The sequence below is a fragment of the Patagioenas fasciata genome, unplaced genomic scaffold (assembly GCF_037038585.1).
Source record: "Patagioenas fasciata isolate bPatFas1 unplaced genomic scaffold, bPatFas1.hap1 Unplaced_15, whole genome shotgun sequence".
NCBI classification, from domain to species: Eukaryota; Metazoa; Chordata; class Aves; order Columbiformes; family Columbidae; genus Patagioenas; species Patagioenas fasciata.
The window spans coordinates 258,689-282,555 of NW_027288566.1; the positions used below are offsets into that span (position 1 = coordinate 258,689).

Consider the following 23,867-nt stretch of genomic DNA (forward strand, 5'->3'; position numbering starts at 1 on the left):
ACAATGGCCCCTGGGGACAAAGAGGGTCCCCAGGATGTCACAATGCGCCCTGGGGAAAATGGGGGGTCCTGGGATGTCACAATGGGCCCTGGGGACAAAGGGGGCTCCCCAGGATGTCACAATGGGCTCTGAGGACAAGAGGGGTCCCAAGGATGTCACAATTGGCACTGGAGAAAAAGGGGAGGGTCCCCACGGTGCCACGATGGGCCCTGGGGACAAGGGGGTTCCCAGGATGTCACAATGGGCCCTGGGTACAATGGGGGGTCCTGGGATGTCACAATGGGCCCAGGGGACAAAGTGAGTCCCCAGGATGTCACAATGGGCCCTGGGGACAAAGGGGGTTCCCCTGAACGTCACAATGGGCCCTGGAGACAAAGGGGGGTCCCCAGGATGTCACAATGGGCACTGGAGAAAAAGGGGGGGTCCCCACGGTGTCACAATGAGCCCTGGGGACAATGGGGGATTCTGGGATGTCACAATAGGCCCTGGGGACAAAGGGGGTCCCCAGGATGTCACAATGGGTCCTGGGGACAACGGGGGTCCCCACAGTGTCAGAATGGGGCCGGGGGATAAAGGGGGACCGCAGGATGTGCATAATGGGGCCTGGGGACAATGGGGGGTCGTGGGATGTCACAATGGGCCTTGGGGAAAAAGAGGGGGTCTCCAGGATTTCACAATGGGCCGGGGGAACAACAGGGGGTCCTGGGACGTCACAATGGGCCCTGGAGAAAAGGGGGGTCCCCAGGATGTCACAATGGGCCCTGGGGACAAAGAGGAGTCCCCTGAATGTCAGAATGGGCCCTGAGGACAAGGAGGGTCTCCACGGTGTCACAATGGGCCCTGGGGACAAAGGGAGTCCCCAGGATATCACAATGGGACCTGGGGACAAAGAGGGTCCCCATGGTGTCAGAATGGGCCCTGGGGACAAAGGGGGGACCCCAGGATGTCACAATGGGCCCTGGGGACAATGGGGGGTCCTGGGATGTCACAATAGGCCCTGGGGACAAAGGGGGTCCCCATGATTTCACAATGGGCCCAGGGGACAATGGGGCATCCTGGGACGTCACAATGGGCCCTGGGGACAAAGGGGGTCCCCATGGTGTCACAATGGCCCTGGGGATAAAGGGGGACCCCAGGATGTGTATTATGGGGCCTGGGGACAATGGGGGGTCCTGGGATGTCACAATGGGCTCTGGGGACAATAGGGGGTCCTGGGACGTCACAATGGGCCCTGGGGACAAAGGGGGTCTTCAGGATGTCACAATGGGCCCGGGGGACAAAGGGGGTCCCCAGGATGTCACAATAGGCCCTGGGGAAAAAGAGGGCTCCCCAGGATATCACAATGGGCCCTGGGGACAAAGAGGGGTCCACAGGATGTGCACAATGGGCCCTGGGGACAAAGGGGGCTCCCCAGGATATCACAATGGGCTCTGGTGACATAGGGGTCCCCAAGATGTCACAACGGGTCCTGGGGACAAGGGGGGTCCCAAGGATGTCACAATGGGCACTGGAGACAAAGGGGGGGTCCCCACGGTGCCACGATGGGCCCTGGGGACAAGGGGGTCCCCAGGATGTAACAATGTGCTCTTGGGACAATGGGGGCTCCTGCGATGTCACAATGGGCCCTGGGGACAAAGGGAGGCCCCAGGATGTCACAATGGACCCTGGGGACAAAAGGGGTCCCCGGGATGTCACAATGGGCCCAGGGGACAACGAAGCATCCTGGGACGCCACAATGGGCCCGGGGAAAAAGGGGGGTCCCCAGGTTGTTCACAATGGGCCCTGGGGACAATGGGGGTCCTGGGATGTCACAATGAACCCAAGGGACAAAGGGGGTCCCCAGGATGTCAAAATGGGCCCTGGGGAAAAAGGGGACTCCCCAGGATGTCACAATAGGCCCTGGGGACAAAGGGGGTCCCCAGGATGTCACAACGGGCCCTGGGTACAAGGGGGGTCCCACCCTGTCACAATGAGCACTGGGGACAAAGGGGGTCCCCAGGATGTCAGAATGGGCACTGGAGACACTGGAGACACTGGGCATTGTCCCTGGGGACAATGGGGGGTCCTGGGACATCACAATGGGCCCTGGGGACAAAGGCGGTCCCAGGGTGTCACAATAAGCCATGGGGACAAGGGGGGTCCCCTGGATGTCACAATGGGCACTGGGGACAAAGGGGGGTCCCCACGGTGCCATGATGGGCCCTGGCGACAAGGGGGTCCCCAGGATGTCACAATGGGCCCATGGGACAAAGGGGGTACCCATGGTGTCACAATGGGCCCTGGGGACAACTTGGGGTCCTGGGATGTCACAATGGGCCCCGGTGACAAAGGGGGTCCCCGTGGTGCCACAATGTGCCCCTGGGACAAAGGGGGTCCCCAGAATGTCATAATGGGCACTGGGGACAAGGGGGGTCCCCAGGATGTCACAAGTGGCCCTGGGGATAAAGAGGGTCCCCATGGTGCCACAATGTGCCCCTGGGACAAAGGGGTCCCCAGGATGTCACAATAAGCCCTGGGGACAAGGGGGGTCCCCAGGATGTCAGAATGGGCCCTGGGGACAATGCGGGGTCCTGGGATGTCACAATGGGCCACGGGGACAAAGGCGATCCCCAAGGTGTCACAATGGGCCCTGGGGACAAGGGGGTCCCCAGGATGTCACAATGGGCTCATGGGATAAAGGGGGTACCCACGGTGTCACTATAGGCCCTGGGGACAACGGGGGGTCCCCACGGTGCCACGATGGGTCGTGTGGACAAGGGGGTCCCCAGGATGTTCACAACGGGCCCTGGGGACAAAGAGGGTCCCCAGGATGTCACAATGGTCCCTGGGGACAACTTGGGGTCCTGGGATGTCACAATGGGCCCTGGGGACAAAGGCGGTCCCCAGGATGTCACAATAAGCCCTGAGGACAAAGGGGGGTCCCCAGGATGTCGCAATGGGCCTTGGGGACAATGGGGGGTCCTAGGAGTCACAATGGGCCCGAGTGACAAATGGGGTCTCCATGGTGTCACAATGGGCCCTGAAGACAAAGGGGGTCCCCTGAATGTCACAATGGGCCCTGAGGACAATGGGGGTTCCTGGAACGTCACAATGGGCCCTGGGGAGAAAGGGAGGTCCCCAGGATGTCACAATGGGCCCTGGAGACAATTGGGGGTTTTGGGATGTCACGATGGGCTCTGACGACAAGGGGAGGTGCCCATGGTGTCACAATGGGTCCTCAGTGACAAGGGGGGTCCCTATAGTGTCACAATGGGCTCTGCAGACAATGGAGGGTCCTGGGATGTCACAATGGGCACCAGTGACAAAGGGGGTCCTACATGGTGCCACAATGGGCCCTGGGGAGTAAGTGGGATCCTGGGATGTCACAATGGGTCCTGGGGACAAAGGGTGATCCTTTGATGTCACAACGGGCCCTGGAGGCAAGGGGGTCCCCAGGATGTTACAATGGGCCCTGGGCACAAAGGGGGGTCCCCATAGTGTCACAATGGGTCCCCAGTGACAAGGGGGTCCCCACGGTGCCACGATGGTCCCTGGGGACAAGAGGGGGTCCCCATGGTGTCACAATGGACCCTGGGGTCAAAGGGGGTTCCCAGGACATCACAATGGGCTCTGGGGACAATGGGGATCCTGGGACATGAGCCATGGGGACAAGGGGGGGTCCTGGGACCTCACAATGGGTCCTGGGGACAAAGCGGTTCCCCAGGACGTCACAATGGGCCCTGGGGACAAAGGGGGTCCCCACAGTGTCACAATGGGCCCTGGGGACAAAGGAGGTCCCCATAGTGTCACAATGGGCCCAGGGGACAAAAGGGGGACCCCAGGATGTCACCATGGGCCCAGGGAGAATGGGGGGTCCTGGGACGTTATAATGGGCCCTCGGGAAAAAGGGGGTCCACATGGTGCCACAATGGGCCCTGGGGACAAGGGGGTCCCCAGGATGTCACAATGGGCCCTAGGGACACAGGTGGCTCCTGAGATGTCACAATGGGCCCTGGGGACACAGGTGGTCCCCAGGATGTCACAATGGGCCCTGGGGACAAAGTGGGGTCCTAAGATGTCACAATGGGCACTGGGGACAAAGGGGGTCCCCATGGTGCCACAATGGGCCTTGAGGACAATGGGGTCTCCCCAGGATGTCACAATGGGCCTTGGGGACAAAGGGGTGTCCCCTGAATGTGCATAATGGGCCCTGGGGACAATGGGGTGTCCTGGGATGTCACAATGGGCCCTGGGGACAAAGGGGGTCTTCAGGATGTCACAATGGGCACTGGGGACAACGAGGGGTCCTGGGACGTCACAATGAGCCCTGGGGAGAAAGGGGGGTCCCCACCCTGTCAGAAGGGACCCTGGGGACAAGGTGGGGTCCTGGGATGTCACAATGGGCCCTGGGGACAAAGGGGGTGTCCATGGTGCCACAATGGGCCCTGGGGACTAGGGAGGGGGGGTCCCCTCGGTGCCACGATGGGCCCTGGGGACAAGGGGGTCCCCAGGATGTCACAATGGGCCCTGAGGACAAATTGGGGTTCTGGGATGTCACAATGGGCCCTGGGGACAAAGGGGGTCCCCATGGTGCCACAATAGGCCCTGGGGACAAAGAGGGGTCCCCAGAATGTCACAATGGACCCTGGGAACAATAGGGGGTCCTGGGACGTCACAATGGGCCCTGGAGTAAAGGGGGGTCCCCAGGATGTCACAATAGGCCCTGGGGACAAAGAGGAGTCCCCTGAATGTCATAATGGGCCCTGGGGACAAGGAGGGTCTTCACGGTGTCACAATGGGCCCTGGGGACAATGGGGGGTCCTGGGATGTCACAATAGGCCCTGGGGACAAAGGGGGTCTTCAGGATGTCACAATGGGCCCGGGGGACAAAGGGGGTCCCCAGGATGTCACAATAGGCCCTGGGGAAAAAGAGGGCTCCCCAGGATATCACAATGGGCCCTGGGGACAAAGAGGGGTCCACTGGATGTGCACAATGGGCCCTGGGGACAAAGGGGGCTCCCCAGGATATCACAATGGGCTCTGGTGACATAGGGGTCCCCAAGATGTCACAACGGGTCCTGGGGACAAGGGGGGTCCCAAGGATGTCACAATGGGCACTGGAGACAAAGGGGGGGTCCCCACGGTGCCACGATGGGCCCTGGGGACAAGGGGGTCCCCAGGATGTAACAATGGACCCTGGGGACAAAAGGGGTCCCCGGGATGTCACAATGGGCCCAGGGGACAACGAAGCATCCTGGGACGCCACAATGGGCCCGGGGAAAAAGGGGGGTCCCCAGGTTGTTCACAATGGGCCCTGGGGACAATGGGGGTCCTGGGATGTCACAATGAACCCTAGGGACAAAGGGGGTCCCCAGGATGTCACAATGGGCCCTGGGGATAAAGGGGACTCCCCAGGATGTCACAATAGGCCCTGGGGACAAAGGGGGTCCCCAGGATGTCACAACGGGCCCTGGGTACAAGGGGGGTCCCACCCTGTCACAATGAGCACTGGGGACAAAGGGGGTCCCCAGGATGTCACAATGGGCACTGGAGACAAAGGGGGGGTCTCCACGGTGCCACAATGGGCCCTGGGGACAAGAGGGTCCCCACGGTTTCACAATGGGCCCTGGGGACAAGGGGGATCCCCGCCCTGTCACAGTGGGCCCTGGGGCCAAAGGGATCCCCAGGATGTCACAATGGGCCCTGGGGACTGCGGGGGGTACTAGGATGTCACAATGGGTCTTGGGGACAAAGGGGGTACCCAGGATGTCACAATGGGCCCTGGGGACAGTGGGGGGTCCCTTGAAGGTCACAATGGGCCCATGGGACAAAGAGGGTGCCCACGGTGTCACAGTGGGCCCTGGCGACAAAGGGGGATCCCCAGGATGTCACAATGGGCCCCGGGGACAAAGTAAAATCCTGGAATGTCACAATGGTCCCCAGTGACAAAGGCGCTCCCCATGGTGCCACAATGGGCCCTGGGGACAAAGTGGGTCCCCAGGATTTCACAATGAGCACTGGGGACAAGGGGGGGTTCCCAGGGAGTCACAATGGGTCCTGGGGACAACGAGGCGTCCTGGGACGTCACAATGGGACTTGGGGACAAAGGGGGTCTTCCACAGTCTCACAATGGGCCCTAGAGACAAGGGGAGATCCCCAGGATGACACAATAGGCCCTGGGGACAAAGAGGAGTCCCCCTGAATGTCACAATGGGCCCTGGGGACAAGGGGGGTCCCCATGGTATCACAATAAGCCCTGGGGACAAAGTGGGGTCCTGGGATGTCACAACTGGCCCCAGTGACAAAGGGTGTCCCCATGGTGCCACAATGGGCCCTGGGGAGAAAGAGGGTCCCCAGGATGTCACAATGGGCTTTGGGGACAAGGCGGGGTCCCCAGGATGTCACAATGGGGTCTTGGGACAAAGGGGGTCCCCAGGATGTCACAATGGTCCCTGGGGACAATGGGGGGTCCTGGGACATCACAATGGGCCCTGGGGACAAAGGCGGTCCCAGGGTGTCACAATAAGCCATGGGGACAAGGGGGGTCCCCAGGATGTCACAATGGGCACTGGGGACAAAGGGGGGTCCCCACGGTGCCATGATGGGCCCTGGCGACAAGGGGGTCCCCAGGATGTCACAATGGGCCCATGGGACAAAGGGGGTACCCATGGTGTCACAATGGGCCCTGGGGACAACTTGGGGTCCTGGGATGTCACAATGGGCCCCGGTGACAAAGGGGGTCCCCGTGGTGCCACAATGTGCCTCTGGGACAAAGGGGGTCCCCAGAATGTCATAATGGGCACTGGGGACAAGGGGGGTCCCCAGGATGTCACAAGTGGCCCTGGGGATAAAGGGGGTCCCCATGGTGCCACAATGTGCCCCTGGGACAAAGGGGTCCCCAGGATGTCACAATAAGCCCTGGGGACAAGGGGGGTCCCCAGGATGTCAGAATGGGCACTGGGGACAACGCGGGGTCCTGGGATGTCACAATGGGCCACGGGGACAAAGGCGATCCCCATGGTGTCACAATGGGCCCTGGGGACAAGGGGGTCCCCAGGATGTCACAATGGGCTCATGGGATAAAGGGGGTACCCACGGTGTCACTATAGGCCCTGGGGACAACGGGGGGTCCCCACGGTGCCACGATGGGTCGTGTGGACAAGGGGGTCCCCAGGATGTTCACAACGGGCCCTGAGGACAAAGGGGGTCCCCACGGTGTCACAATGGTCCCTGGGGACAACTTGGGGTCCTGGGATGTCACAATGGGCCCTGGGGACAAAGGCGGTCCCCAGGATGTCACAATAAGCCCTGGGGACAAGGGGGGTCCCCAGGATGTCACAATGGGCCCTGGGGACAAAGGCGGTCCCAGGGTGTCACAATAAGCCATGGGGACAAGGGGGGTCCCCTGGATGTCACAATGGGCACTGGGGACAAAGGGGGGTCCCCACGGTGCCATGATGGGCCCTGGCGACAAGGGGGTCCCCAGGATGTCACAATGGGCCCATGGGACAAAGGGGGTACCCATGGTGTCACAATGGGCCCTGGGGACAACTTGGGGTCCTGGGATGTCACAATGGGCCCCGGTGACAAAGGGGGTCCCCGTGGTGCCACAATGTGCCCCTGGGACAAAGGGGGTCCCCAGAATGTCATAATGGGCACTGGGGACAAGGGGGGTCCCCAGGATGTCACAAGTGGCCCTGGGGATAAAGAGGGTCCCCATGGTGCCACAATGTGCCCCTGGGACAAAGGGGTCCCCAGGATGTCACAATAAGCCCTGGGGACAAGGGGGGTCCCCAGGATGTCAGAATGGGCCCTGGGGACAATGCGGGGTCCTGGGATGTCACAATGGGCCACGGGGACAAAGGCGATCCCCAAGGTGTCACAATGGGCCCTGGGGACAAGGGGGTCCCCAGGATGTCACAATGGGCTCATGGGATAAAGGGGGTACCCACGGTGTCACTATAGGCCCTGGGGACAACGGGGGGTCCCCACGGTGCCACGATGGGTCGTGTGGACAAGGGGGTCCCCAGGATGTTCACAACGGGCCCTGGGGACAAAGAGGGTCCCCAGGATGTCACAATGGTCCCTGGGGACAACTTGGGGTCCTGGGATGTCACAATGGGCCCTGGGGACAAAGGCGGTCCCCAGGATGTCACAATAAGCCCTGAGGACAAAGGGGGGTCCCCAGGATGTCGCAATGGGCCTTGGGGACAATGGGGGGTCCTAGGAGTCACAATGGGCCCGAGTGACAAATGGGGTCTCCATGGTGTCACAATGGGCCCTGAAGACAAAGGGGGTCCCCTGAATGTCACAATGGGCCCTGAGGACAATGGGGGTTCCTGGAACGTCACAATGGGCCCTGGGGAGAAAGGGAGGTCCCCAGGATGTCACAATGGGCCCTGGAGACAATTGGGGGTTTTGGGATGTCACGATGGGCTCTGACGACAAGGGGAGGTGCCCATGGTGTCACAATGGGTCCTCAGTGACAAGGGGGGTCCCTATAGTGTCACAATGGGCTCTGCAGACAATGGAGGGTCCTGGGATGTCACAATGGGCACCAGTGACAAAGGGGGTCCTACATGGTGCCACAATGGGCCCTGGGGAGTAAGTGGGGTCCTGGGATGTCACAATGGGTCCTGGGGACAAAGGGTGATCCTTTGATGTCACAAGGGGCCCTGGAGGCAAGGGGGTCCCCAGGATGTTACAATGGGCCCTGGGCACAAAGGGGGGTCCCCATAGTGTCACAATGGGTCCCCAGTGACAAGGGGGTCCCCACGGTGCCACGATGGTCCCTGGGGACAAGAGGGGGTCCCCATGGTGTCACAATGGACCCTGGGGTCAAAGGGGGTTCCCAGGACATCACAATGGGCTCTGGGGACAATGGGGATCCTGGGACATGAGCCATGGGGACAAGGGGGGGTCCTGGGACCTCACAATGGGTCCTGGGGACAAAGCGGTTCCCCAGGACGTCACAATGGGCCCTGGGGACAAAGGGGGTCCCCACAGTGTCACAATGGGCCCTGGGGACAAAGGAGGTCCCCATAGTGTCACAATGGGCCCAGGGGACAAAAGGGGGACCCCAGGATGTCACCATGGGCCCAGGGAGAATGGGGGGTCCTGGGACGTTATAATGGGCCCTCGGGAAAAAGGGGGTCCACATGGTGCCACAATGGGCCCTGGGGACAACGGGGGTCCCAGGATGCCACAATGGACACTGGGGACAAGGGGGTCCCCAGGATGTCACAATGGGCCCTAGGGACACAGGTGGCTCCTGGGATGTCACAATGGGCCCTGGGGACACAGGTGGTCCCCAGGATGTCACAATGGGCCCTGGGGACAAAGTGGGGTCCTAAGATGTCACAATGGGCACTGGGGACAAAGGGGGTCCCCATGGTGCCACAATGGGCCTTGAGGACAATGGGGTCTCCCCAGGATGTCACAATGGGCCTTGGGGACAAAGGGGTGTCCCCTGAATGTGCATAATGGGCCCTGGGGACAATGGGGTGTCCTGGGATGTCACAATGGGCCCTGGGGACAAAGGGGGTCTTCAGGATGTCACAATGGGCACTGGGGACAACGAGGGGTCCTGGGACGTCACAATGAGCCCTGGGGAGAAAGGGGGGTCCCCACCCTGTCAGAAGGGACCCTGGGGACAAGGTGGGGTCCTGGGATGTCACAATGGGCCCTGGGGACAAAGGGGGTGTCCATGGTGCCACAATGGGCCCTGGGGACTAGGGAGGGGGGGTCCCCTCGGTGCCACGATGGGCCCTGGGGACAAGGGGGTCCCCAGGATGTCACAATGGGCCCTGAGGACAAATTGGGGTTCTGGGATGTCACAATGGGCCCTGGGGACAAAGGGGGTCCCCATGGTGCCACAATAGGCCCTGGGGACAAAGAGGGGTCCCCAGAATGTCACAATGGGCCCTGGGAACAATAGGGGGTCCTGGGACGTCACAATGGGCCCTGGAGTAAAGGGGGGTCCCCAGGATGTCACAATAGGCCCTGGGGACAAAGAGGAGTCCCCTGAATGTCATAATGGGCCCTGGGGACAAGGAGGGTCTTCACGGTGTCACAATGGGCCCTGGGGACAATGGGGGGTCCTGGGATGTCACAATAGGCCCTGGGGACAAAGGGGGTCTTCAGGATGTCACAATGGGCCCGGGGGACAAAGGGGGTCCCCAGGATGTCACAATAGGCCCTGGGGAAAAAGAGGGCTCCCCAGGATATCACAATGGGCCCTGGGGACAAAGAGGGGTCCACTGGATGTGCACAATGGGCCCTGGGGACAAAGGGGGCTCCCCAGGATATCACAATGGGCTCTGGTGACATAGGGGTCCCCAAGATGTCACAACGGGTCCTGGGGACAAGGGGGGTCCCAAGGATGTCACAATGGGCACTGGAGACAAAGGGGGGGTCCCCACGGTGCCACAATGGGCCCTGGGGACAAGGGGGTCCCCAGGATGTAACAATGTGCCCTTGGGACAATGGGGGCTCCTGCGATGTCATAATGGGCCCTGGGGACAAAGGGAGGCCCCAGGATGTCACAATGGACCCTGGGGACAAAAGGGGTCCCCGGGATGTCACAATGGGCCCAGGGGACAACGAAGCATCCTGGGACGCCACAATGGGCCCGGGGAAAAAGGGGGGTCCCCAGGTTGTTCACAATGGGCCCTGGGGACAATGGGGGTCCTGGGATGTCACAATGAACCCTAGGGACAAAGGGGGTCCCGAGGATGTCACAATGGGCCCTGGGGATAAAGGGGACTCCCCAGGATGTCACAATAGGCCCTGGGGACAAAGGGGGTCCCCAGGATGTCACAACGGGCCCTGGGTACAAGGGGGGTCCCACCCTGTCACAATGAGCACTGGGGACAAAGGGGGTCCCCAGGATGTCACAATGGGCACTGGAGACAAAGGGGGGGTCTCCACGGTGCCACAATGGGCCCTGGGGACAAGAGGGTCCCCACGGTTTCACAATGGGCCCTGGGGACAAGGGGGATCCCCGCCCTGTCACAATGGGCCCTGGGGACAAGAGGGTCCCCACGGTTTCACAATGGGCCCTGGGGACAAGGGGGATCCCCGCCCTGTCACAATGGGCCCTGGGGCCAAAGGGATCCCCAGGATGTCACAATGGGCCCTGGGGACTGCGGGGGGTACTAGGATGTCACAATGGGTCTTGGGGACAAAGGGGGTACCCAGGATGTCACAATGGGCCCTGGGGACAGTGGGGGGTCCCTTGAAGGTCACAATGGGCCCATGGGACAAAGAGGGTGCCCACGGTGTCACAGTGGGCCCTGGCGACAAAGGGGGATCCCCAGGATGTCACAATGGGCCCCGGGGACAAAGTAAAATCCTGGAATGTCACAATGGTCCCCAGTGACAAAGGCGCTCCCCATGGTGCCACAATGGGCCCTGGGGACAAAGTGGGTCCCCAGGATTTCACAATGAGCACTGGGGACAAGGGGGGGTTCCCAGGGAGTCACAATGGGTCCTGGGGACAACGAGGCGTCCTGGGACGTCACAATGGGACTTGGGGACAAAGGGGGTCTTCCACAGTCTCACAATGGGCCCTAGAGACAAGGGGAGATCCCCAGGATGACACAATAGGCCCTGGGGACAAAGAGGAGTCCCCCTGAATGTCACAATGGGCCCTGGGGACAAGGGGGGTCCCCATGGTATCACAATAAGCCCTGGGGACAAAGTGGGGTCCTGGGATGTCACAACTGGCCCCAGTGACAACGGGTGTCCCCATGGTGCCACAATGGGCCCTGGGGAGAAAGAGGGTCCCCAGGATGTCACAATGGGCTTTGGGGACAAGGCGGGGTCCCCAGGATGTCACAATGGGGTCTTGGGACAAAGGGGGTCCCCAGGATGTCACAATGGTCCCTGGGGACAATGGGGGGTCCTGGGACATCACAATGGGCCCTGGGGACAAAGGCGGTCCCAGGGTGTCACAATAAGCCATGGGGACAAGGGGGGTCCCCAGGATGTCACAATGGGCACTGGGGACAAAGGGGGGTCCCCACGGTGCCATGATGGGCCCTGGCGACAAGGGGGTCCCCAGGATGTCACAATGGGCCCATGGGACAAAGGGGGTACCCATGGTGTCACAATGGGCCCTGGGGACAACTTGGGGTCCTGGGATGTCACAATGGGCCCCGGTGACAAAGGGGGTCCCCGTGGTGCCACAATGTGCCCCTGGGACAAAGGGGGTCCCCAGAATGTCATAATGGGCACTGGGGACAAGGGGGGTCCCCAGGATGTCACAAGTGGCCCTGGGGATAAAGGGGGTCCCCATGGTGCCACAATGTGCCCCTGGGACAAAGGGGTCCCCAGGATGTCACAATAAGCCCTGGGGACAAGGGGGGTCCCCAGGATGTCAGAATGGGCCCTGGGGACAACGCGGGGTCCTGGGATGTCACAATGGGCCACGGGGACAAAGGCGATCCCCATGGTGTCACAATGGGCCCTGGGGACAAGGGGGTCCCCAGGATGTCACAATGGGCTCATGGGATAAAGGGGGTACCCACGGTGTCACTATAGGCCCTGGGGACAACGGGGGGTCCCCACGGTGCCACGATGGGTCGTGTGGACAAGGGGGTCCCCAGGATGTTCACAACGGGCCCTGAGGACAAAGGGGGTCCCCACGGTGTCACAATGGTCCCTGGGGACAACTTGGGGTCCTGGGATGTCACAATGGGCCCTGGGGACAAAGGCGGTCCCCAGGATGTCACAATAAGCCCTGGGGACAAGGGGGGTCCCCAGGATGTCACAATGGGCACTGGGGACAAAGGGGGTACCCACGGTGTCACTATAGGCCCTGGGGACAACGGGGGGGCCCACGGTGCCACGATGGGCCCTGGGGACAAGGGGGTCCCCAGGATGTTCACAATGGGCCCTGGAGACAATGGGGTGTCCCCAGGATGTCAGAATGGGCCCTGGGGACAAAGAGGGTCCCCAGGATGTCACAATCGGCCCTGGGCACAAAGGGCGGTGCACATGGTGTCAAAATGGGCCCTGGGGACAAAGGGCGTCCCCAGGATGTCACAGTGGGCCCTGGGGACAAAGTGGTCCCCATGGTATCAGAATGGGCCCTGGGGACAAAGAGGGGTGCCCTGAATGTCACAATGGGCCCTGAGGACAAAGGGGGGTCCCCAGGATGTCGCAATGGGCCTTGGGGACAATGGGGGGTCCTAGGATGTCACAATGCGCCCGAGTGACAAATGGGGTCTCCATGGTGTCACAATGGGCCCTGAAGACAAAGGGGGTCCCCTGAATGTCACAATGGGCCCTGAGGACAATGGGGGTTCCTGGAACGTCACAATGGGCCCTGGGGAGAAAGGGAGGTCCCCAGGATGTCACAATGGGCCCTGGAGACAATTGGGGGTTTTGGGATGTCACGATGGGCTCTGACGACAAGGGGAGGTGCCCATGGTGTCACAATGGGTCCTCAGTGACAAGGGGGGTCCCTATAGTGTCACAATGGGCTCTGCAGACAATGGGGGGTCCTGGGATGTCACAATGGGCACCAGTGACAAAGGGGGTCCTCATGGTGCCACAATGGGCCCTGGGGAGTAAGTGGGGTCCTGGGATGTCACAATGGGTCCTGGGGACAAAGGGTGATCCTTTGATGTCACAAGGGGCCCTGGAGGCAAGGGGGTCCCCAGGATGTTACAATGGGCCCTGGGCACAAAGGGGGGTCCCCATAGTGTCACAATGGGTCCCCAGTGACAAGGGGGTCCCCACGGTGCCACGATGGGCCCTGGGGACAAGAGGGGGTCCCCATGGTGTCACAATGGACCCTGGGGTCAAAGGGGGTTCCCAGGACATCACAATGGGCTCTGGGGACAATGGGGATCCTGGGACATCACAATGAGCCCTGGGGACAAGGGGGGGTCCTGGGACGTCACAATTGGTCCTGGGGACAAAGCGGTTCCCCAGGATGTCACAATGGGCCCCGGGGACAAAGCAGGGTCCTGGGACGTCACAATGGGCCCTGGAGACAAAGGGATTCCCCAGGATGTCACAATGGGCCCTGGGGACAAAGGGGGTCCCCACAGTGTCACAATGGTCCCTGGGGACAAAGGAGATCCCCACAGCGTCACAATGGGCCCAGGGGACAATGGGGGGTCCTGGGACGTTATAATGGGCCCTCGGGAAAAAGGGGGTCCACATGGTGCCACAATGGGCCCTGGGGACAACGGGGGTCCCAGGATGCCACAATGGACACTGGGGACAAGGGGGTCCCCAGGATGTCACAATGGGCCCTGGGGACAAGGGGGTCCCCAGGATGTCACAATGGGCCCTGGGGACAACGGTGGCTCCTGGGATGTCACAATGGGCCCTGGGGACACAGGTGGTCCCCAGGATGTCACAATGGGCCCTGGGGACAAAGTGGGGTCCTAAGATGTCACAATGGGCACTGGGGACAAAGGGGGTCCCCATGGTGCCACAATGGGCCTTGGGGACAATGGGGTCTCCCCAGGATGTCACAATGGGCCTTGGGGACAAAGGGGTGTCCCCTGAATGTGCATAATGGGCCCTGGGGACAGAGGGTGGTCGCCGGGATGTCTCAGTGGGCCCTGGGTACAATGGGGTGTCCTGGGATGTCACAATGGGCCCCAGTGACAAATGGAGTCTCCACGGTGTCACAATGGGCCCTGGGGATAAAGGGGGGTCTCCAGGATGTCACAATGGGCCCAAGTGATGAGTCCCCACAGTGCCACTATGGGCCCTGGAGACAAGGGGGGTCCCCAGGATGTCACGATGGGGCCTGGGGACAACGAGGGGTCCTGGGACGTCACAATGAGCCCTGGGGAAAAAGGGTGGTCCCCATGATGTCACAATGGGCACTGGAGACAGTGGGGGGTCCTGGGATGTCACAATGGGCCCTGGGGACAAAGTAAGGTCCTCGGCTGTCACAATGAGCCCTGAGGACAAGGGGGGTCCCCAGAATTTCACAATGAGCACTGGGGACAAAGTGGGGTCCTGGGATGTCAAAATGGGCCCTGGGGACAAAGGGGGTCCCTTAATTGTCACAATGGGCCCTGGGGACAAGGGGGGTCCCTTAATTGTCACAATGGGCCCTGGGGACAAAGTGGGGTCCTGGAATGTCACAATGGGCCCAGAGGACAAAGGGGGTCCCCATGGTGCCACAGTGGGCCCTGGGGACAAAGGGGGTCCTGAGACGTCACAATGGGCCCTGGGGAAAAGGCGGGGTCCCCACGGTGTCACAATGGGCCCTGGGGACAATGGGGGGTCCTGGGATGTCACAATGGGCCCCAGTGACAAAGGGGGTCCCCATGGTGCGACAACGAGCTCTGGGGATAAAGGGGGTCTCCAGGATGTCACAATGGGCCCTGGGGACAAAGGAAGTCCCCAGAATGCCACAATGGGTCCTGGAAAGAAGTGGGGTCCCCACGGTGTCACAATGGGCCTTGGGGACAAAGGGGGGTCCCCAGGATGTCACAATGGGCCCCGGGGACAAAGGGGTCCCCAGGATGTCACAATGGGTACTGGGGACAAAGGCGGGGTCCCCATGGTGTCACAATGGACCCAAGTGACAGGACGAGTCCCCACGGTACCACTATGGGCCCTGGAGACCAGGGGGTTCCCCGGATTTCACAATGGGCCCTGGGGACAAGGGGGGTCCCCAGGATGTCACAATGGGCACTGGGGACAACGAGGGGTCCTGGGACGTCACAATGAGCCCTGGGGAGAAAGGGGGGTCCCCACCCTGTCAGAAGGGACCCTGGGGACAAGGTGGGGTCCTGGGATGTCACAATGGGCCCTGGGGACAAAGGGGGTGTCCATGGTGCCACAATGGGCCCTGGGGACTAGGGGGGGGGGGTCCCCTCGGTGCCACGATGGGCCCTGGGGACAAGGGGGTCCCCAGGATGTCACAATGGGCCCTGAGGACAAATTGGGGTTCTGGGATGTCACAATGGGCCCTGGGGACAAAGGGGGTCCCCAGAATGTCACAATGGGCCCTGGGGACATTTGGGGTCCCCAGCATGTCACAATGGGCCCTGGGGACATTTGGGGTCCCCAGCATGTCACAATGGGCCCTGGGGACAATGGGGGATCCTGAGACGTCACAATGGGCCCTGGGGACAAAGTGGGTCCCCATGGTGTCACAACACCCTGGGGACAATGCAGGGTCCCCAGGATGTCACAATGGCCCCTGGGGACATTAGGGGTCCCCACAGTTTCACGATCTTAACCCTTGACACCCCCCAACTACTGGGTCCTTAGGGTTACTCCCGGGTCCCTCCTGAACTGAATCCCCGCCCGAACTCCTGGGTCTGATAGAGGGCACGAACATTTTAAGGGTTAACAAAACATAATTGGGTGCCCACTAACGAGCCAACACTTTAGGGCTGAGCCACACGAGCCCTTAGTTCAGAGCTTTAGGTGAACTCATGGTAAGGAAACCAGAACCCAGCAGTGCCAGGATCAGGAGTTTTACGGCACCAGCTGTGAACTCGAGGGGACGAGAGAACCGAGATTTACAGCAAAAAGGGGGTGCCAGGCTGGGTTCAACCGACCTGGAGCTTGGGTCCCAGTCCATTCAACACAAGGAGCCAAACCTGAGGAAGCTGAAGGAGCCTTCATCCAAAGACCCCTCCTCCAGAGCACCAGGTGGCGCCGCACAGGCGAACAGGGGGCGTCCAGGCGGAGACTACGGCAGTGATGAGCGGGAAAGGTTATGGATGTGTGCGGGCGCTCCGGGGTCGTTGGGACACGAGCACCTCGCTGTATTTAAACGCAGCTCCTGCCGCTCGGAGCGGCGCACGAGGGGTGGAACCATCGCTCCCCTTGCGCCCGACGGCGAAACGAACGCAGCTGCTCTGGAGCCCTGCGGGGTGTGGAGGTTCATGGCTCTGGAGGCTGTAAAGTTGTTTCTGCGCCTCCGTTCCCCTCATGGCCCCCCCATTCCCTTCACACCGACCCTCAATCCACCCCCCACCCGACCCCCAGCTCCCCCCAAACCCCGACCCCCAGCTCCCCCCCACCGACCCCCAAATGCCCCCCCGACCCCCAATTCCTCCCCAGACTGACCCCCAATGCCCCCTCACACCGACCCCCAAGGCCGCCCCCGCACACCAACCCCCCAGTTCCCCCCTCAAACACCGACCCCCAATCCCCCCCCGGACCCTAATTCCCCCTCGCACTGACCCCCAACGCCCCCCACACCAACCCCTAATGCCCCTCACATCGACCCCCAAATCCTCCCCAGACTGACCCCTCAAATCCTCCCCAGACTGACCCCCAACTTCCCCCCCACACCGACCCCCAATTCCCCCTCACACCGACCCCCAATGTCCCCCCCCCACACCAGACCCCAATTCCCCCCCACACCGACCTGCAGCTCCGGTCCCGCAATCGCCATTTCAGCTGGTTTCTCCTCAATCTTCAAGCACTTTATGGGCAGCTCGGTCCCGGCCTGCGGCTCCAGAACCAGCGCAGCAATCACCATTTCGGCTGGTTTGTCCTCAATTTCCAAGCCCTTTGGGGTCAGCTCGGTCCCCGCCTGCAGCTCCCGCGCCCGGTGCCACCTCATGTGTGCGTTCTTGCCCCGCATCGTGGCAAACGCCCTGGAAACGGGGCGGAAAACCCAGGTTTTAGTGCTTTTTGGCTTCACCCTCTCTGGGTGCGTTTTGGCGCGGGCCCGGCGCCGTTTCTCGGCTCCGCGCCGGGTGGCTTTAACACCTTTTAACCTCTTTATCCCCAAATAAGCAACAACTCACCTGCCGCACTCCGTGCATGGAAAGGACTCCCCGGCGCCCTCATTTTGGGCCATTTGCTGCTTCGTTTTGGCCCTTTCCTCGGGCGAGGGACGGGGCTTCTTCTTCGGGGGCTGGAAAGTGGCCTGGAAAGCAGAGATTCCCCTCATTCCCCCCTTTCACCAAAGGTCGAGAGCACTGAGAATAAACCAGCTTGGAAACAAGACCCTATGGAACAGCCCATAGAGACAACTCAGCCAGGTGAGGCTAAAAGAGCCAAAACCGGCTCTTTTTGTGACACAAACCACCGCTTTTTGGCAGGGAACGCACAGCAATTCCCTTCGGCGGCGAAGCCAAAACCACAGAATATCCCCCAAACCATTCAAACCCCACCAGGATCGTTAATACCTGGAATCACTGCAATCAACCTGCAGCCAATCGAGCCCATTTCGGGCCCAAAAAGCCGCTTTTTTGGCCTCAAGGCGGTTTTCCCGTGGCGCAAATTCCGCGTAAACGCGTTTTCTACCTTCTCCTCGGCCTTTTCCTTGTTTCTCTTGGCTTTTTTGCCCGTCCCTTTTGCTCGGTAGGACTTGAGTTTGGTCGTTTTCTTCCAGATGTAGTAATATTCAACACACTGGGCCACAGTCTTAGTCTGGACCTAAGCGAGGGGATAGGGGCGGTTTAGGATGGAAACGCCGCGGTAAATCACATTTACGCCTCGTTTTGTCTCATTCCGGTGCCTTTTTTGCAGCGTTAAGCAGCAAAATGACATTTGGAGAACGGGAGTTCGATGCGTGACTCAAAAACGCGGCTTTTTGGGTTAAAAACCGATGATTTTGGGGGATTTACCTTCTTGTGGATGCGATAAAAGTCCTTCTTGTGGGTGGCAAAAGCACGGTGGAAAAGCTGCTGCTCCAATGGCGTCCACGTGTCCGAGCCTGCGGGGCAATGAGCGGGTTCGTTATGGGGAACGCAATTAGCAAATGGGGCGGGGGGGTCGTTATCGGCAGCCCAAGATGTTTAAATCAGCGTGGAAAGGGTATCGTGGTGTCTGTTTGTGTCCTGGGGGGGGAATGGGCCCCGTTCCTCGTTTACCTGCGTAATGATAATTGGCCAGAGGGTCCGATTCGGACTTGGGGGGCCCCCCCGAAAGCAGCATCTCCAGCGCCTTCTGCAAGAGGAAAAGGCTCGGGGTTCGCCTTCCATTCGGAGCAGGACGCCCCAAGTTGTGATTTTGGGGGTTTTGGGTGATATCGGGGGGGTTTTGGGGAGATATCGGGGGGTTTGGGGAGGTATCGGGGGGCTTGGGGAGATATCGGGGGGTTTTGGGGCGATATCAGGAGGTTTGGGGGTGATATCAGGGGGCTTTGGGGAGATATTGGGGGGTTTGGGGTGATATCGGGGGGTTTGGTGTGAAATCAGGGGGTTCTGAGGTGATATCAAGGGGTTTTGGGGAGATATCAGGGGGTTTGGGGTGATATCGAGGGGTTCTGGGGTGATATCAGGGGATTTGAGGAGATATCAGGGGGTTTTGGGCTGATATTGGGGGGTTTGGGGTGATATCGAGGTGTTTTGGGGAGATATCGGGGTGTTTTGGGGAGATATCGGGGGGTTTTGGGGTGATATCGGGGGTTTTGGGGTAACATTGAGGGGCATTGGGGAGATATCAGGGGGTTATGAAGAGATATCGAGGGGTTTTGGGGAGATATCAGGGGGTTTTGTGGTGATATTGAGGGGTTTTGGGGTGATATCAGGGGATTTGGGGAGATATCAGGGGGTTTTGGGGTGATATCGGGGGGTTTGGTGTGAAATCAGGGGGTTCTGAGGTGATATCAAGGGGTTTTGGGGAGATATCAGGGGGTTTGGGGTGATATCGAGGGGTTCTGGGGTGATATCAGGGGATTTGAGGAGATATCAGGGGGTTTTGGGCTGATATTTCGGGGTTTGGGGTGATATCGAGGTGTTTTGGGGAGATATCGGGGTGTTTTGGGGAGATATCGGGGGGTTTTGGGGTGATATCGGGGGTTTTGGGGTAACATTGAGGGGCATTGGGGAGATATCAGGGGGTTATGAAGAGATATCGAGGGGTTTTGGGGAGATATCAGGGGGTTTTGTGGTGATATTGAGGGGTTTTGGGGTGATATCAGGGGATTTGGGGAGATATCAGGGGGTTTTGGGGTGATATCAAGGTGTTTTGGGGAGATATCGGGGGGTTTTGGGGAGATATCAGGGGGGTTTGGGGAGATATCGGGGGTTTTGGGGAGATATCGGGGGCATGGGGGTGATATTGGGGCTTTTGGGGGTGATATCGGGTGGCTTGGGGGTGATATCGGGGGGTTCTGGGGTGATAACAAGGGGTTTTGGGGTGATATCGGGGGCTTTGGGGTGATATCAGGGGGTTTGGGGAGATATCGGGAGGTTTTGGGGTGATATCGGGGGGTTTGGGGTGATATCGGGAGATTTTGAGGTGATATCGGGGGGTTTTGGGGAGATATCATAGGGTTTTGGGGTGATATCAAGGGGTTCTGGGGTGATATCAAGGGGATTTGGGCAGATACCAGGGTGTTTTGGGGAGATATTGGGGTGTTTTGGGGAGATATCAGCGGGATTTGGGGTGATATCGGGGGGTTTTGGGGAGATATCGGGGTTTTGGGGAGATATCGGGGGTTTTTGGGGTGATATCAATGGGATTTGGGGAGATATCAGGGGGTTTTGGGGTGATATCTGGGGGTTCTGGGGAGATATCAGGGGGTTTTGGGGTGATATCGGGGGGTTTGGGGTGATATCGGGGGCATGGGGGTGATACTGGGGCTTTTGGGGATGATATTGGTGGGTTTGGGGGTGATATTAGGGGGTTCTGGGCTGGTATCAAGGGGTTTTGGGGAGATATCAGGAGGTTTTGGGGTGATATCAGGGGGGTTTGGGGAGATATCAGGGGATTTTGGGGTGATATCAGGGGGTTTTGGGGTGACATCGGGGGGTTTGGGGAGATACCGGGGGGTTTTGGGGTGATATCAGGGGGTTCTGGAGAGTTATCAAGGGGTTTTGGGGAGATATCAAGGGGGTTTGGGGTGATATCGGGGGAGTTTTGGGTGATATCGGGAGATTTTGAGGTGATATCGGGGGGTTTGGGGAGATATCGGGGGCATGGGGGTGATATTGGGGCTTTTGGGGTGATATCGGGGGGTTCTGGGGTGATATCAGGGGGTTTTGGGGAGATATCAGGGGGTTTTAGGGTGATATCGGGGGGCTTGGGGGAGATATTGGGGGGTTTGGGGTGATATCGGGGGTTTTGGAGTGATATCGAGGGCATGGGGGTGATACTGTGGCTTTTGGGGGTGATATCAGGGGGCTTTGGGGTGATATCGGGGGGTTTTGGGGTGGTATCATGGGGATTTGGGGTCATATCGGGGGGGTTTTGGGGTGATATCAGGGGTTTTGGGGAGATATCGGGGGGTTTGGGGTGATATCGGGAGGGTTTGGGGTGATATAGGGGGGTTTTGGGGAGATATCGGGGGGTTTTGGGGTAATATCAGGGGGTTCTGGGGAGATATCAAGGGGTTTTGGGGAGATATCAAGGGGGTTTGGGGTGATATCGGGAGATTTTGAGGTGATATCGGGGGGTTTTGGGGAGATATCGGGGCTTTTGGGGAGATATCGGGGGTTTGGGGGAGATATCGGGGGGTTTTGGAGTGATATCGGGGGCATGGGGGTGATATCAGGGGGTTTTGGGGAGATATCGGGGGGTTTGGGGAGATATCAGGGGGTTTTGGGGAGATACCGGGGTGGTTTGGGATGATATCAGCGGGTTCTGGGGAGATATCAAGGGGTTCTGGGGAGGTATCAAGGGGGTTTGGGGTGATATCAGGGGGTTTTGGGGTGATATCGGGGGGTTTGGGGAGATACCAGAGGGGTTTGGGGTGATATCAGCGGGTTCTGGGGAGATATCAAGGGGGTTTGGGGTGATATCAGGGGGGTTTGGGGTGATATCAGGGGGGTTTTGAGGTGATATTGGGGGGTTTTGGGGAGATATCGGGGATTTTGGGGTGATATCGGGGGGTTCTGGGGTGATATCAAGGGGTTTTGGGGAGATATCAGGGGGGTTTGGGGTGATATCGGGGGGGTTGGGGTGATATCGGGGGCTTTTGGGGTGATATCAAGGGGTTTTGGGAGATATCGGGGGTTTTGGGGAGATACCAGGGGCTTTTGGGGGTGATATCGGGGTGTTTTGGGGAGATATCGGGGTTTTGGGGTGATATCGGGGGGTTTTGGGGAGATATCAGGGGTTTTGGGGTGATATCGAGAGGTTTTGGGGTGATATCGGGGTTTTGGGGTGATATCGGGGGGTTTGGGGAGATATCGGGGATTTGGGGAAATACCAGGGTGTTTTGGGGAAATATCAGCGGTTTTGGGGTGATATCGGGGCTTTTGGAGTGATATCGGGGGCATGGGGGTGATATTGGGGCTTTTGGGGGTGATATCAGGGGGTTTTGGGGTGATATCGGGGGGTTTGGGGTGATATCGGGGGGGTTGGGGTGATATTGGGGGTTTTGGGGTCACTCACCATCAGGTCGCCGCGCGCTGCGTGCAGGCAGTGCAGGGCCAGCTCCAGGTTAAGGACGGCGCCGGGGACAGCGCTGGAGCTCCCAGGGACGGCACTGGAGCTCCCAGGGATGGCGCTGGAGTTTCCAGGGATGGCACTGGAGCTCCCGGGGACAGCACTGGAGCTCCCGGGGATGGCGCTGGAGCTCCCAGGGACAGCACTGGAGCTCCCAGGGATGGCGCTGGAGCTCCCAGGGATGGCGCTGGAGCTCCTGGGGATGGAGCTGGAGCTCCCAGGGACGGCACTGGAGCTCCCAGGGATGGCACTGGAGCTCCCAGGGATGGCACTGGAGCTCCCAGGGATGGCACTGGAGCTCCCGAGGATGGCACTGGAGCTCCCGGGGACAGCACTGGAGCTCCCGGGGATGGTGCTGGAGCTCCCGGGGATGGTGCTGGAGTTCCCGGGGACGGCGCTGGAGCTCCCGGGGACGGCGCTGGAGCTTCCGGGGACGGTGCTGGAGCTCCCGGGGATGGTGCTGGAGCTCGCCATGGACAGCAGGGTCAACACTGCAACCGACACGGGGTGGGGGAAACGGGCTGATGGGACATGGGGATGTTGGGGTTCGGGGGGGAAATGGGGTGATATGAGGTGGGGATGTTGGGGTTTGGGGGGGAAAGGGGGATGTGACATGGGGGTGTTGGGGGAAAGGGGGATGTGACATGGGGGTGTTGGGGTTTGGGGAAAGGGGGATGTGACATGGGGGTGTTGGGGGAAAGGGGGATGTGACATGGGGGTGTTGGGGTTTGGGGAAAGGGGGATGTGACATGGGGGTGTTGGGGTTTGGGGAAAGGGGGATGTGACATGGGGGTGTTGGGGTTTGGGGGTGGAAATATGGGATCCAACAAGGAAAAGCTGGGGTTTTTCAAGGAAAAGTGTGATACGACAATGGGTACGATTCAAGGAAAAGTTGGAGTTGGTCAAGAAAAGATGCGATATGATAAAGGAAATGTTGGGGTTTGTCAAGAAAAGGTGTGATAGGATAAGGAAAAGTTGGGTTTTGTTGAGAAAAGACGTGATAGGACAATGGAAACGTTGGGTTTTGTCAAGAAAAGACACGATAGGACAAGCAAAAGTTGGGTTTATGTCAAGAAAAGACACGATAGGACAAGGAAAAGTTGGGTTTGGTTGAGAAAAGATGCGATAGGACAAGGAAAAGTTGGGTTTATGTCAAGAAAAGACAATAGGACAAGGAAAAGTTGGCTTTTGTCAAGAAAAGACACGATAGGTCAAGGAAAAGTTGGAGTTGGTCAAGATAAGAACCAATAGGACAAGGAAAAGTTGGGTGTATGTCAAGAAAAGATGCAATAGGACAACAGAAACGTTGGGTTCTGTCAAGAAAAGACATGATAAGACAAGGAAAAGTTGGGTTTTGTTGAGAAAAAATGCGATAGGACAAGGAAAAGTTGGGTTTTGTTGAGAAAAGATGCAATAGGACAATGGAAACGTCAGGTTTCGTCAAGAAAAGGTGCGATACAACAATGGGTACGATACGAGAAGGAAAAGTTGGGTTTATGTCAAGAAAAGACGCGCTACAACAAGGAAAAGTTGGGTTTTGTCAA

At 59.6% G+C, this 23,867-nt stretch overlaps 1 protein-coding gene across 1 annotated transcript; it reads right to left on the minus strand.

The window, feature by feature from the left end:
* Positions 1–2,003: 2,003 nt before the first annotated feature.
* On the minus strand, positions 2,004–22,369 carry LOC139826767 (zinc finger protein 541-like). The gene is made up of 7 exons (XM_071803161.1): positions 22,270–22,369; positions 18,801–18,876; positions 18,555–18,643; positions 18,232–18,363; positions 17,730–17,851; positions 17,345–17,576; positions 2,004–2,015 (listed from the first exon to the last, which is right to left on the minus strand). Exons 1-7 carry the CDS (start codon positions 22,270–22,272, stop codon positions 2,004–2,006), a joined length of 666 nt encoding a protein of 221 aa, XP_071659262.1. The 5' UTR covers positions 22,273–22,369.
* Between the last annotated feature and the right edge of the window lie 1,498 nt (positions 22,370–23,867).